At 41.0% G+C, this 15458-nt stretch overlaps 1 protein-coding gene across 8 annotated transcripts in view; it reads left to right on the forward strand.

Annotated features, from left to right (window-relative positions):
• The window catches only part of LNX2 (ligand of numb-protein X 2), a 108052-nt gene that overhangs the window by 66726 nt on the left and 25868 nt on the right, over positions 1-15458 (forward strand). For 7 of the 8 annotated variants that reach the window (XM_050937224.1, XM_050937219.1, XM_050937218.1 and 4 more), the window contains one exon: positions 12075-12588. In XM_050937224.1, the coding sequence (XP_050793181.1) occupies positions 12188-12588 (401 nt within the window). In that variant the 5' untranslated portion in view covers positions 12075-12187. Of the gene's footprint in view, positions 1-173; positions 218-12074; positions 12589-15458 lie in introns of those variants that run through there. The other variant, XM_050937223.1, reaches the window with a different exon arrangement.

A 15458-nucleotide genomic window follows, 5' to 3' on the forward strand; every position in this document is an offset into this window, starting at 1 on the left:
TAACAAACAAGTCTTGGTCTCAGACTTGGTGAATGTATAATCCTGAATGAAATTATTTTCCTTATTAGATGAAATTGAGTTTGGTATTTCAAAAGTAATGTACTTTACTCTTCTTCCTGATAGAAGAACACAACAGAGTGTTGAAGAGAGAGAAAAATTTCACCTACTAGTTTCATCTGCCTGAGGTATAATGGTGACACATCCATAGGTTCCTGTGGTATGTAGTCTGTGTTTATAGCAAGTTTGTGTTTTGTTTTCATAGTATAATAGAAACCATGGGCAAGGTCTTTAAAGTTCTGCATATTTATTCTGGCATTATAGCATGTGATTATTGTGGCCACAGAACAGCCAGCTAGGCTTCTGATATCCTGACTACTATTTCACTATAATGTGGGTTTTGAACCTGGGAGTCATAAACAGGGGTTCACAACCATTTCCCTTTCTTCCTGGTTAATGGGAGTGAGCGCCCGTGATGTTTTGTGTTGTAACGTGGTCACAATATAGGTATGGAAAAGATAGAGACCCATTGCCCCTTGAATGTTTTATGGTCTTAGTTTGAACTCTTATGTCCTTGTTTTGATGTGATTTTTTTAATGTAAAGAATTTTTAAACACTTATGGATCCTGAATATATGTCCCACTATGACTGCTTGTATATGGAGCATCTCTAAGGGGTTCTGTACTTCTCTCTAGTTCTTTATGTATTTTCAGAATATTCTGCCATTATTTAAAGTCTTTGAGATAAGATTTCACTGTTATGCAGATGACACCAAAATATATTTGTATTTTATGTCTGATTCTGGTATGCAGGTTTGCTTTGCTTTTTAAGTTGATCTACCGAAATTCAGTATTTGACAGCAACAAGTGGTCATTATCTTTAATATAATTCAGATCATTCTGCTGTTAGTTTGGTCCAAAGCACTAGTATAAGGTACCTTGGGCCTGTTTTTCTAGAAAGCTTTGATGTTTTAGACTGACCTTTTAGTCTATCTAACTACAATATTTTGTTTTGAGTTTTCAATAACAGAGCCTGGATAGAGCATTTGTTTTCTATAAATGACATAAAAACTTTTTCATGCTTTAAATACAAACACACTGACTGTTTTTCTCTATAAAGTATTGTATGCTGGCCTTCCTCTTGTTTCTGTACATATTTTCTCCACTGTGCCCAGATTGCGGCTCTTAGGTTTCTTTGCTTCTTATATTACCCTTGTACCACAATCCCTATATTCAGAGGGGTAGCTGTGTTAGTCTGGATCTGTAAAAGCAGCAAAGAGTCCTGTGGCACCTTATAGACTAACAGACGTTTTGGAGCTTGAGGTTTCATGGGTGAATATCCACTTCGTCGGATGCATGTCACGAATCCGTATATTGTGTCCCTGCTCCACAAATGGGTTAGTTTTAAATTTCTAAGAAGTCCTGCATGTGTTAGCACAATTTTGTCTGAGTCTTTTGCTCCCTGCCTCAGTCAGGAGTGGTTGAAGTAGGTTCCTGAAGGAAGGAGAGAGAGCTCATAATCTTGGTGATTGTCACCAGGTGGGGTTGGGTGTTTTTGCATCTAATAGATAAAATGTTTAAAAAAAAAAACTTGGTGTTTCCTGCTTTCACACCCTTGTTTATTCTACTGTACGTCTTGGTTTCTCTTTTTCTCCAACTTTTTGAGGGTCTCTTGCTCGGTCTAAATTTTCCAAATTTCTTATGTCTAATATATATACAAAAAATAGTGTATTTATTAAAAATTTCTCTTCTTTGATCTCTCCTTTTCTTTGAGTTGGAGACTTATCTGATGTAGCATCTGTATTTGTTATAGTGAACTTAGTGTTTCATTGAAGAGGCCTATGAGGTACCAGTCCTCATCTCTCCTGTTTCCATTAAGATTTGTTTGACTAGAGTAGGTCTATTGCAATCTCCTGAGCCAAAAATGAGGGTTCCCTCTAAATGGGTTGTGGAAGGTGATGATTTTTGCATACTTTGAACAAATACTTCTGACTAAATATTTAGTCTCTTGTAGTTGCTGCCCAGTTTAATAGGGTTCCTTTCTGGCACAGTCCAAGCTACTTTCATGTAGAGCAGGGGTGGGCAAACTTTTTGGCCTGAGGGCCACATCTGGGTATGAAAATTGTATGGCGGGCCATGAATGCTCATGAAATTGAGGTTGGAGTATGGGAGGGTGTCAAGGTTTTTTTTCGCACTTTGAACTTTAGAGTACAAGAAGTGGGGACCTGCATGAACACTTCTAAGCTTAATTACTAGCTTAGGTCTGGTACGCTGCCACCAGCCAGAATTTAGTGTCTGGCACACTTTCTGTTCCCCCAAAACCTTCCCTGGGGAACCCAGACCCAAACCCCTTGGGTCTTAAAACAAAGAGAAATTAACCATCCCCCTCCTTTTCCCCCCAGACTTTCCCCTCCCTGAGTTGCCTTGAGAGGCTTCACACCGATCCAAACTCCTTGGATCTTAAAACAAGGAAAAATCAATCAGGTTCTTAAAAAGAAAGCCTTTTAATTAAAGAAAGAAAAAGTAAAAATTATCTCTGTAAAATCGAGATGGAAAATGCTTTACAGGGTACTCAGATTCATATAGACTAGAGGGACCACCCCCCGCAGCCTGAGATTCAAAGTTACAGCAAACAGAGGTAAAAAAATCCTTCCAGGAAAAGAAACCTTTACAAGTTGAGAAAACAAACATAAGACTAATCTGCCTTGCCTGGCTATTACTTACAATTTTGAAACATGAAAGACTGATTCAGAAAGATTGGGAAAACCTGGAATGATGTCCCATCCCTCTCAGTCCCGAGAGCGAACAGCGAACAAAACAAAAAGCACAAACAAAGACTTCCCTCCACCAAGATTTGAAAGTATCTTGTCCCCCTGTTGGTCCTCTGGTCAGGTGTCAGCCAGGTTTACTGAGCTTTTTAACCCTTTACAGGTAAAAGAGACATTAACCCGTAACCATCTGTTTATGACAGAGGGGGTGAGGGCTCCGGCTGGGGTTGCAGGCTTTGGGGTGGGGCCAGAAATGAGGAGTTCAGGTTGTGGGAGGGGGCTCCGGGCTGAGGAAGGTGGTTGAGATGCAGGAGTGGGTGAGGTGAGGCTCTTGCTGGAGGTGCAGGCTCTGAGGTGGGACCAGGGATGAGGGGTTTGGAGTGCAGGAGGTGGCTGCGGGCTGGGGATGGAGCAGAGGGGTTCAGAGTATGGGAGGGGGCTCCAGGCTGTGAGGCAGGTTATTGGGGTGTTGGAGGGGGTGCAAGCTCTGGGCTGGGGGTGCATGTTCCAGAGTAGAGCCAGAAATGAGGGGTTAAGGGTATGGAAGGGGGTACGGACTGGGGCAGAGTGGTGGGGCGCAGGAGGAGGAGATCAGGTGGCACTTACCTCAAGCAGCTCCCAGAAGCAGCGGTATGTCCCCCCTCCAGTTCTTATGTGGAGGTGCGGTGCTGACCAATGGGACCTGCAGAGCACGGTACCTGCAGATGTGTAGGAGCTGGAGGGGGGACGTGTGGAGCCACAGCACACATGGAGTCTGATTGGAAACCTGCACTCACTTCTTAAGGCTCCTCCCCCAGCCTAGCGGGAGGGACTACTGGACCCAGGGACCAAATGAGCGCAGGGGACAACAAATGAAAAAACAGGTATTGAGGTGAAGGTCATAGGTTCAAAACGAGGTACCGGATGGGGACACCGAGCAGAGAACGCCAGACAGCACCCACTGCTCCCCAAAGGTGTCAAGGGAGCCAGCGGACGGTGCCCAGTAGAACTCTGCCCGGACGCATGAAACTAGGGAGGAATGGAAATACGCTCCACAATCGCAGAGCACCCCTTCATCCAGCATCCTCCTCCTGGTAGTGTAGATGGAGAGTTTGGCCAGGGCCAAGAGGAGGTTGACTATGAGGTCTCGCGACTTCGTGGGGCGCTACGGATGGAGTGTGCAAAAAAGAACAGATGTGGGGAAAAGTGCAGCCAGAACCGCAACATGAGGTTCTGGAGGAGCCAGAATAGGGGCTGCAACCTGGCGCATTCCAGATAGGCGTGCGCCAGGTTCTCCCTCACGCTGCAAAAGGGTCAGGTACACACAGAATGGGGCAAGCCCCTGACCCTGCTCCCCGGCGGGTCTGAGGGGCCGGATGCAGCCCACGGGCCATAGTTTTCTCACCCCAATTTAGAGTGTACCTGGTTTTCCTTCCTGTGCATCTTTCCTGTAGTTGACAGGATCACTACTTGGATCCTATCTGTCTAGACAAGTGGATCACAGGCTGTAAAGTTACAATGATATTCCATTGATCCAATTATTCTAGAGTCTTAGCTTTTTATAAGAAAACATGCAGCAGGTGTCTTTGCAAGAGACCCCTGTTTAAAGGAGCTGCTGTAATTAAAGCCTGTAGCTTTTTGTTACTATGGAAACATAGCACACATAAATACGAAATGCAAGTTTCAGTAGTGTTGACTCTTCCATAATCTGCATTCACCAGATTTAAGTGATGCTTCATTTGTTGCGCTGTAAAACTACCTTCCTGCTGAAGTAGCTGAAAGTACTTTTCTTAGAGACGTGACTTATTTAAAAACCCTAAGACTGAATTCCTGCAGCATAAAAACAGAAGCATTGTCTGCAAAGTGTTCCTGAAGTTTTGTGAGGTCGATGCACTGTCCAAATGCAGTCTACTATGAGCACAGTTTTAATTGTATGGTATAATTATTCTATGGGCATTGTTTTTATGGACTGTAGATACTTAGCATAGGGGGAAAAGACAATGTAAATCGATGACAGTAATTTGAGCCCAGCATTGTTTGGTTCCAGTATAATTTTGACCAAATACAAAACTTACCATTGGGATGTAATTTTATTTGCTTGAATACAAAAGGCCCGCTCATTCTTGCAAACTTAATATTTTAATTTTCCTGAATATGATAAGACTGAACATCAGTCTGAAAATTTGCATGTTGGCTGAAAGGATTCAACTAAAAGTGTTACTGTTACCTTAACAGAAATCTGCTAAGGCTTTGGTCAGCACTTCTGCCTCTCCAGCAACGTTATTGATTTTTGACTTGCCAGACTCCTTCCTGTGGCATCATAGTATTTTAATACTTTAGATCCTACAAAAAACTTGACAATGATTAAGCTGCTGGTGTACTGAGACCACAACCTATCATGCTGACCAATATTGTCCCATTGTTTCCTTGTACTGCCCTTATCTAGATCCATTTGTTGTATATTTTCTTATACTTACTCTTTTGGGGCAGGAACTGTCTTTTTCTTCTGTGATTGTACTGCACCTAGCACAATGGGGTCCTGGGCCATGACTGGGGCTCCTGTGCTTCATACAATAATAAATAATAATAATAAATACCCAAAGTTAGAATTGGGGTAAACTTTTAGTATTTTCAGAGTAAACTCTTACAGGATTACTTTAAAATTACATTAAAATCGGTTTTCCTGCATATGACTATGGTGAAGCCTCAGATATCTGAATCATTAATACAGATGTTATAAAGCCATCAGAGTATTGTTTCTAGTTCTGCCTCATTTACATGGGTATTTTTACTGTACATTTTTAATGATAAAAACAGAAGCCGTACCTGCTGAGTCAGGCTGACAGGCAATGTAGGCAGTGGGAACTGACATGGAGCACTGCTCTTGTTCTATAGCGCCAGATGTTTGAAATGAAAAATATGATGAGATTAAATATGGAACAGTTTCTGCCATCTCTAATTAGCTAATCATACTATTGCCTACTTGAAACAGCTTTCAAAGTCACCAGACTAGATACTGTATTTACTGCTAAGCATGATATTGGACTGAACATTGCACTGGGAACCAGGTGTGACAGATAATGCAATCCCACACAGTATATATATGGGCCATATTGTGTTTAGTTTATAAATGGTTTGTGTCACTGTGGATCAGGTATTGTATACAACTCTGGGGGGAGGATTTCTGCAGCTTCTCTAAAACCCAAAACCAATGGCGGATGAGGTACCACACGCTCAGGAGGCTCTCATATACTGGTTCAAAGTGGGTTTTCCAGAGATCAACAAAGAGAAGGGAATTTTGATATAAAAAGTCTGTGTTTAAACTGACTCAGGGACTTCTTTCTGATCCAGCAAATGGACAGTTCCTTCTGTCCAAAGGGGGCCCCAACCCTTTCAGAAGGATTGGGAAGACTTTGGCCTACTGTAGCCCTATAAGACTAATGGTGACCTCTGGTAAGCTTTTAGTGTACTTTGATTTTTTTTTTAAATGTTTTCTCTATAATGCTTTTACCATAAGAATAAAGGTCCTTGCCTAGAAAGAACTGTGTGGCAACTTGTAACTGCTGGCAGTACACTGTTCACAGCCCTTGGAGAGAAAGCAAAGGACAGGCACCGATGTAACACCGACAGACCCCCATCGGCAGTGGGCGAGATTGGACCTCTGGAGCTAAATGCATGAGCCTCTGCTGCATGAGATAAAAGCCAACTGGCTGTTACCTAAGGCTGTAGAGTAGACTCATTAAGTGCTCTCTAATTGGTCTCAGTGCCACTAGGTGGGACAGAGCACTACACGCAAGAGGTGTGTGGGTTACACTCACCTTTAGGCAGACTGGCTTGCTGGTGGTATCACAGTGTAAGGCAGGGACTTGTGCAATCTGTAAGCCCCCAATGAAAAGGGAGTGGAACAAGAGACAGGTGATGGCTGGAGACCTGACTGGGCACTCCTGGAGTGGACCCACAGAGTAGGGGGATACAGGTGTGGTTACCCTGAAACTATGACACCAGGAATTTATCATTTTTAATTGTGGCTCTGCTGTAGTTTGGGGCAAGTGATTTAACCTATCCCTGTTTCCTCATCTACACAATACAGGAGTGGTGCTTACCTGCTCCCTTTGGTTGGTATGAAGGCTAGTTTATATTTGTATGAAAGTTTGAAAATGTAAAATTCTGTGTAATTTTGAAGAAGACCTATAATATTACTTAACTACCTCATACTCAACTAGCATGGTGATGGGTGCAGTACAAGAACCAGGACAGAAGAGAATTCAGAAATCTTTAAAATACATTTTGACTCTTATAACATATATATTGTCCTTAGTCAGTGTATCCTGTGACCCAACATGTTGATGAATGAGGCGCTATGATTTGTTCATGTAGTTATTATTTCATCTAGCTATCTCTTGGGCTGTGTTAGAGCAGCTATGCATCACCCTGCCACAACAGATTTCCTCTATCTGGCTGCAGTAGGATGCCCTGTATTTAGGCATGGCTGGGTTAAGTAAAGCCTCCATAGTAACTCCTACACCTCCCCTACCCAGAGCTGCTGGGGAAAGAGAGTGTGGCTTGGGCATCTCTACCTCAGCAAGTAGAGTAGCATCTTAGGGCTATTGGCAGCCAGCCCAATTTAGAGAAGCCCTGAGGCTGTGGGAACAGGCCAGCATAGAACAGCCCTGGAACAAGGGGAAACAGAGCTGGTTATTTTTTCATTATGTTTGGTTTCAGAGCTTTCAATTGGATATTGTTTGATTGGTTTTATGTACATTATATTTAATGAGAAAATATCCATTCCAAAATAAATTGTTATATCAATTAGTTATATAGCAATGAAAGCTGGATCGTCTGTGTTGGAGAGAAGCTGGTGCCATGCAGGGAGACCACTGAGAACAGCAAAGGAGCAACGGTGGCAGTCATTGAGAGGGAACTCATTTGGTCTTCCCTTTTGTTGAAAGAAAAGGTGCAGAGTAACGCATGTAACTGGAAACTCTGGGATGTGAAAATTTTAAGAGGAACCGAGAATATAAAACAGTTAATTTTTAAAAATATATTTCTGTTTTGGGACCAGGGAAAAATATATTGTTCCGTTTAAAAAATGATAAATAATTATTAAGAACTAATCCTCCAATAATTTCTTAATGTGAGATTTTGAACCTGGCTAGTTTAAATTCTTCCAGGCATTCATTTAGAAATACATAGTCATCTTTAAACTGTGAAGCAATCGTCTGTTCTTTGTCAAGCATGAAGGGGACAGGACACTAATATGAGGGAGGGCGTAGCTCTTGCTGTGAGCCTTCTTCACTTCATGTTTTATAGTATTGCTCCAGGAAAAAAGGTGAAAATCATGGCATTTGAATCTCTGCCTCCCTCCCCCCCCAAAGAAAAACCCAAACCCGCCCAAACAGACAACATTTTAAGCCAATGCAGGAATTTGAGAAGATTCACTGAGAATTGTAGTTATATCAGTAAATCAGAACCAAAAGACCTATAAGTAAGACCAAGTTTAGACAAAAAAAAAAATAAGAGCTTGCTATATATCTTTTGTACAGTTGGATATCCAGTCACAGGCTGTTGCCAAAGGGACAAGGCATTTTATTATACAGACCAGAGCATCATCTGTGCTATTCTGCTGTCTCATAAAAATCCCAGGAGACTTATTTTCTGATGAAATATATGTGTTGAAAGACAAAGTTGGAAAACTTTTGCTTTCCCCCCCCCACACACATCTTTTTTTCTCTTGTTTGCAAATTTCTTTAGCTGATACTATAATTCTAGGAGACATCTCAGCAGTTGTACATAGTCATGCTGGATATAGGATGCTGAATATTGGTTTTCACTAGCCATGCAGGGAATGGATCCTTTCAACATTGGGAAACAGCTCTCTCTTGGCACCTCCAGTTGCAAAGGAACGTAATATTTAAGAAAGCAAGAAGGGTCTGCTACCTCTTCTGACTCAGCTGCCATGAGATCAGAGATAATATACTGTTATTTGTTAGATTGCTCCTATCTGCAGAAACTGAAACCAGTTTGAAGGCAGTGCCACTTAGTGAGGTAGCCTCCATAACCAGAACAGTCCCTCTATTGGGGACTTCAGAGAAAATAGGGTGAATGAGAAAAAAGATCTTTTAGTCTCCACCACAGATCACAACTTCCTGAGGTGGTAATGGATTCAATACCAGTCTCTTGCCATCAGTACTCCTGCCTCATTCACTCTTGTGCCATCTGTAAGCCATGCTGTCCGTCAATAACCCATGGTGACCCAAGAGGAGGATGCATAGGGAGAGGATATGCACAAGAACAGTCTTAGACAACAAGTAGTTGTAACGTATTACAAGCTTGTCAACCCACTGATCCAGTGTCTGGGTACTGTTCTCTGCTCAAAAGTTCTGGAACCCAACAGAATCCATGAGTCCCCAGGGGTGGAACATCAAAGCGGGTCCATCACCCTGTTAGAAAGGTGGAACAAGACCCAGACCTCAGCAAGAATGAGGTGATCAGACTGTGGCAAGGCATACTTAACATCTGTGCTGCAGATCAGATCCGTGTGTGTGTCATGGTTATCACCAGAGCTATGAGATCTCATGCCATTGTACTGGAGTTGCCCATGAGTCATGGTGACTTCAGCATCATAAGAACACCATTATATTATTCCTAAAAGTACTGTCATCTGTATGTCATTCTTCAGAGTCCCATTGGAATATCATTACCAGAAGCACCCCCTGGTGCTCAGGTGTGTCTACATATGTGTAACTTGAGTAAACAATGTTTATCTATGACCTGACCTTAAACTTTTTGTAAAACAAATGTTTTTGTGATAGTTCTGAATAGCACAGTGAAAACCCTACATACACTGACACACTTAAGAGCTTTCTTGCTTTACTTTTTTATTCACTTCTATGTGCTGATGCTTTTTTTTTTTCTTTTTTTTTTTTGTTAAAGGCTCCTCATATATTAAGAATTCTTTTTACATATGAACAGCCATACTAGGTCAGACCAAACGTCCATCTAGCTCAGTATCTTGTCTTTCAACAGTGGCCAATGCCAGGTGCTTAAAGGGGAATGAATAGAACAGGTAATCATCAAGTGATCCATCCCCTGTCACTTATTCTGAGCTTCTGGCAAACAGAGGCTAGGGACACCATCCCTGCCCATCATGGCTAATAGCCATTGACGGACCTATCCTCCATGAACTTATCTATTTCTTGTTTGAACCCTGTTATAGTCCTGGCCTTCACAACATCCTCTGGCAAAGAGTTTCACAGGTTGACTATGTGTTGCATGAAGAAATACATCCTTTTGTTTGTTTTAAACCTGCTGTCTATTAATTTCATTTGGTGATCCCCTAGGTCTTGTGTTATGAGAAGGAGTCAATAACACCTCCTTATTTACTTTCTTCATACCAATAATGATTTTATAGATCTCTATCATATCCCCCCTTAGTCATTTCTTTTCCAAGCTGAGAAGTCCTCGTCTTATAAATCTCTCCTCATATGGAAGCTGTTCCATACCTCCAATCATTTTTGTGGCCCTTTTCTGTACCTTTTTTAATTCCAATAAATCTTTTTTGAGATGGCACATCCAGATCTGCCTGCAGTATTCAAGATGTGGTCATACCATGGATTTATATAGAGGCAATATAATATTTTCTGTCATCTTATCTATCCCTTTCCTAATGATTCCCAACATTCTGTTAGCTTTTGTGACTGCCACTGCATATTGAGTGGATGTTTTCAGAGAACTAGCTACAATAACTCCAAGATATCTTTCTTGAGAGGTAACAGCTAATCTAGATCCCATCATTTTGTACGTATAGTTGGGATTTTGTTTTCCAATGTGCATTACTTTGCATTTATCAACATTGAATTTCATCTGCCATTTTGTTGCCCAGTCACCCAGTTTTTATCAGCCTCTCTCCCAAAGGCTGATGTTGTCATCTTTTGCTTTATCAAGTATCTCACTGGTATATTCATCATGTGATGCTGGACTGAGTTCTGTAAAGGAGTGCAGTATAAGTCACTTACGTTTTTAATAAGCTCCAGTGAGATACTTCACCTGTCTTTTTTTAACACAGAAATCATGACGTCTGGTGTCAAGACATTGATTATGGAGCCAATGTTGTTGAAGTAACCAGATTGGTCCAGTGTCATTTCCTGAGCTATGATGACTGAGATTTTTCCTGCTTATTATATGTTTGGGTATTGAAAGAATAGGAATGGTGTTGATTTGTAATTAATAGTTGGAGTCAGAAAATATCTACTTATAAATGGCTTAACTACTCATCCTCCACTGCTCCTTTTGTGCTACTGCTATCTGTTAATGTTCCACAGAAATCTCTGGAATGTTAGAACATGCTATAAATCTCATAATAAGCAAGGACTAAATATTGGCTTTGACTGACATTTAAGTATCCTAGCTAGGTGTAAATTCTTTCAGCGTGAGTGTGCTGTATGTTTAACTTCATTAGATGTAAAAGCAAACATATTGATTGTGTAGTGTCAATAGTTATGCACAATTTATAATCAGTTTACGCCATACCTTTTTCCTGGCCTTTCACTACATTTTGAATCAAATATATAATATTGGGTAGAATGAGTTAACTTCAGTGTGCAGTAATCCACTAATTAAAAACATACAGGCACAATGTGGCGTGTGGACAGTATTTTGTTAATGGGATGCCACAGACTGAGCAGCTATTGAGGTTGCTGAAGAAACACATCTATTCGTGTATTGGAGTACACATTTGATTAATTAGCCTCATAACCTCAATTTACAATGGAATATATTTTTGTTAGTAAAACTAATTGTTTTGTTTTAATCTAAAATAGTATAACATGCCCTTGCTGTTAACCCACAATCCTCTTGGATGCAGAAGCTATACAATAATTGGAATTGTATTACATTACAGCTATTACATAACAATAAAATGTTTCTATTGTAATACAAAATTAATGTTATGGATTTGTTTCATTTTAACCCTTTTATGATGGATTGCTGGGAAAAAAAAAGCATATCCATTAAGCTAATTAGGGCATTTTTAATATATACACCTCTACCCCGATATAACTCAACCTGATATAACATGAATTTGAATATAACGCGGTAAAGCAGCGCTCCGGGGGGGGGTGGGGCTGCACACTCGGGCAGATCAAAGCATGTTCGATATAACGTGGTTTCACCTATAACGCAGTAAGATTTTTTTGGCTCCCCAGGACAGCGTTATATGGGGGTAGAGGTGTATTTTGATAAACTGGAGCAATTTAAACTGTTCTAATCAGTGTTTTCATATTGCTCATTTGTAACACAGCGTGAATAACTTTAATTTTCTTGTATGTTGCAGAAAAATGACCTTTCATTAAAGAGCATAAGAATAAGTCACCTTACTGTAAAAAATCAAGACTACAAAACTAGTCTAACTGATGAAGAAACAAAACCTACACCATATGTTGTACAATGGGTACTACAAATGATGAGATGGTTTCAGTAGAGCAGACTTCCTCCTTGAATCCTGTGTGTTTTGAATGTGGCCAGCAACACTGGACAAGGGAGAATCATTTGTACAACTATCAGAATGAAGTGGATGATGACTTGGTCTGCCATATTTGCCTTCAGCCTTTATTGCAGCCCTTAGACACACCTTGTGGACACACGTTCTGCTACAAGTGCCTAAGGAACTTTTTGCAGGAGAAGGATTTCTGTCCGTTGGATCGAAAAAAGCTCCATTTTAAACTTTGCAAAAAATCCAGTATTCTCGTGCATAAACTGTTAGACAAATTGTTTGTTTTGTGTCCCTTTTCTTCAGTATGTCAGGAGGTAATGCAACGATGTGAGCTGGAAGCACATCTCAAAAACAGGTGAGCAATGGAGGGGATTGTCTAGTACAGCTTGTTGTATTGTTAGGATAGTTTTAGTAGCAGTCTAAATTGTGTGGATTTTATACAGTCAAATTTTGTCAAATAGTCAGTATAGAAGATGTTTATTGACTAATCTATTCCTGGAACAAGTCAGTCACAACTTACTTAACTGTGTTTGGGTTCTTTTTGTTTGTTTGTTTGTTTGTTTTTTTGAGGAGTAGCAGATGCACTTATAAACGGTTTGATTTTTTTCTGCATTTTCATCCTGTGAGTTTTGGAGCATCGTCAACTCCAAGTGAATAGGAATAAGACACTTAGCACTTTGCAGGATTGGGTCCCTTATGAGCAGACAGGGTGGATTGTTCTATATAACCTGGGAGGTGTAATTTCTGGAGTATCTTCCTTGGTTTTGCTCTGTGGTCTGTCTCCAGACCTGAAAGGAGCTGAGCTATAGTGCACTGTGCTATAATGTGGTTATAGGATGAGGGGTAAAAATGGTTGCTATAGAGCAACTGAAAGGGATTATTTGAGGGCTTGGTGGCCTACAAAGAATGGAGGTGAAAACCTTAAAACTTCACCAGACTGCTTGAATTTATACTGTACTTGCTACCCTGGTGAAGCAATGGCCTCTGAGATTTCTTTGTAAGATATTACTCAAAGGTTTAGGGCAGGGGTCAGCAACCTCTGGCATGCGGCTCACCAGGGTAAGCACCTTGGTAGGCTGGGCCAGTTTGTTTACCTGCCGCACCGGCAGGTTCAGCCCATCGCAGCTTCCACTGGCCACAGTTCGCTGTCCCAAGCCAATGGGGGTGGCAGAAAGCCATGGCCAGCACATCCCTCGGCCCGCGACGCTTCTCACCACCCCCATTGGTCTGAGACGGTGAGCCACGGCCAGTGGGAGCCATGGTCGGCTGAACCTGCCAATGCAGCAGGTAAACAAACTGGCCCGGCCCGCCAGGATGCTTACCCTGGCGAGCCATGTGCCAGAGGTTGCCGATCCCTGGTTTAGGACCTTCTGCTACACAAATCAAAATAAACCTGGTAATTTTATATTTCTTTCCCCTCTTACTTCCCAATATCTTGAAATATTGAAAGGAGAGCAAGATAAAGTGGGAAAAAATACAAGCAACCAAATTAGAGAAGATGAAGTTATGTAACTTGACCCCCCAATATCTGGTATATGCACAATTAAGGAAGATACTGTCTAGTAGTACTGTTGTGTTGTCTTGGTGGTATTTCACTCTTAAATGTAAACTGTCATTTTCTGTAATAAGAATGTTAACATTCTTTGTTTCATTGGGTGGCCTTTCATTGTTTTTGTTTTTCTAAACAATATTTCAGGCTATTTTCAGTAAATACATAGAGGGTTTTATTATTACTCTTATTTCATGAACTGAAATGGGGCCAAGCAGAGTCAAATTTGAGTCATGGACAAAAATGTGGGCATCCCATCACATTTGGTGTGAGGAACTGAAGTATAACAGTGATAATGAGTTAGTGTGTTGCAAAGCTTTGTTAATATGTAACCCCACATTTTAAAAGTCTTAAAATTAAAATAGGAGAGGAATATGGTCAAGCATTAAATGAAGAGAGGGAGGTGATGTATAAAACAGAAATACGGAATGCATCTGATGCCAGGATTTATTTTTTCCACCCATAGATGTTATTTAATTCAAGCCTCTTTACACATGCATTGTGTTTTATATTTTAAACAATGTATTACATACACTATTGAAAGTGGAGGTTTCCGTAAAGTTCTATCTCTGCCTTTCTTTGGAAAAAGGTCCAACCCCCTCCCTCAGTGAAATAACAATTTTAATTTGCATTCAGCTTTCTGAGAGCAACTTTCACTGTTTTTCTTCATTCGCGGCAGGATCACGTCTAACCTACATGATGGTGAAAAAAATTCTGAATTGGCTAACTGTATAACCCTAATATATTAAATCCCATTATTTTTTTTAAGAACAGAGAAAGTAACAAGATGCATCCCAAACATTAAGTTCAAATGATACTTCACTGTTGTTGTCCTCAACCTTCCTAGCCCTCTTCCATTATTTGTCATTTCTTTCTCAATTGAGAGAAATTTAGATTATCAGTGCCTCATGGCAGGGACTTGTCACTTTGGTGTAAAACACCATGCATACACACTACAGCACTATTGTCATAACTTTCCTACTCAGATCTGAACCTTAGAGTTCAGAACATGAGAAGCTATCATGAAACCTCCAAACTTAATTACCAGCTTGGATCTGATATCGCTGCCACCAGCCAGAAGATTCCAGTGTCTGGCTCACTGTGGTCTCCCCAAAACCTTCCCTGGGGCACCCCAAGACTCAGATTCCTTGAGTCTCACAACAAAGGGGAATAAACCATTTCCCTTCCCCCTCCTCCCCTCCAGGTGTTCCCTCCCTGGGTTCCTGGAGAGATATACAGATTCAAGCTCCGTGAATCTAAACAAAGGGATTCCACCCTCTTTACCTCCTCCCAGATTTCCCCACCCTGGGTACTCTAGGAGATTCCCTGCTTCAAGTCCTTCAACACACACCGAGAAATCAAATATTTCTCTCCCCTCACCCAGAGGTTATGCAAATTCAGGCTTAGTAAATCTAACACAAAGAGATTCTCTCTTCCCCTCTGTCTTCTTCCTCCCACCAAATCCCTGGTGAGCTGCAGACTCAATCCCCTTGAGCCCCCACTAAAAAAAAATCCATAGGTCTTAAAAAGAAAGCTTTATATAAAAAGAAAGAAAAAGACATAAAATGGTCTCTGTTTCAAGGTGACAATATACAGGGTCAATTGCTTAAAAGAAAAAATGAATAAACAGCCTTATCCAAAAAGAATACAATTTAACACATTCCAGCAACTACACA

This window comes from Gopherus flavomarginatus, chromosome 1, assembly GCF_025201925.1.
Source record: "Gopherus flavomarginatus isolate rGopFla2 chromosome 1, rGopFla2.mat.asm, whole genome shotgun sequence".
In the NCBI taxonomy this organism is placed as follows: domain Eukaryota; kingdom Metazoa; phylum Chordata; order Testudines; family Testudinidae; genus Gopherus; species Gopherus flavomarginatus.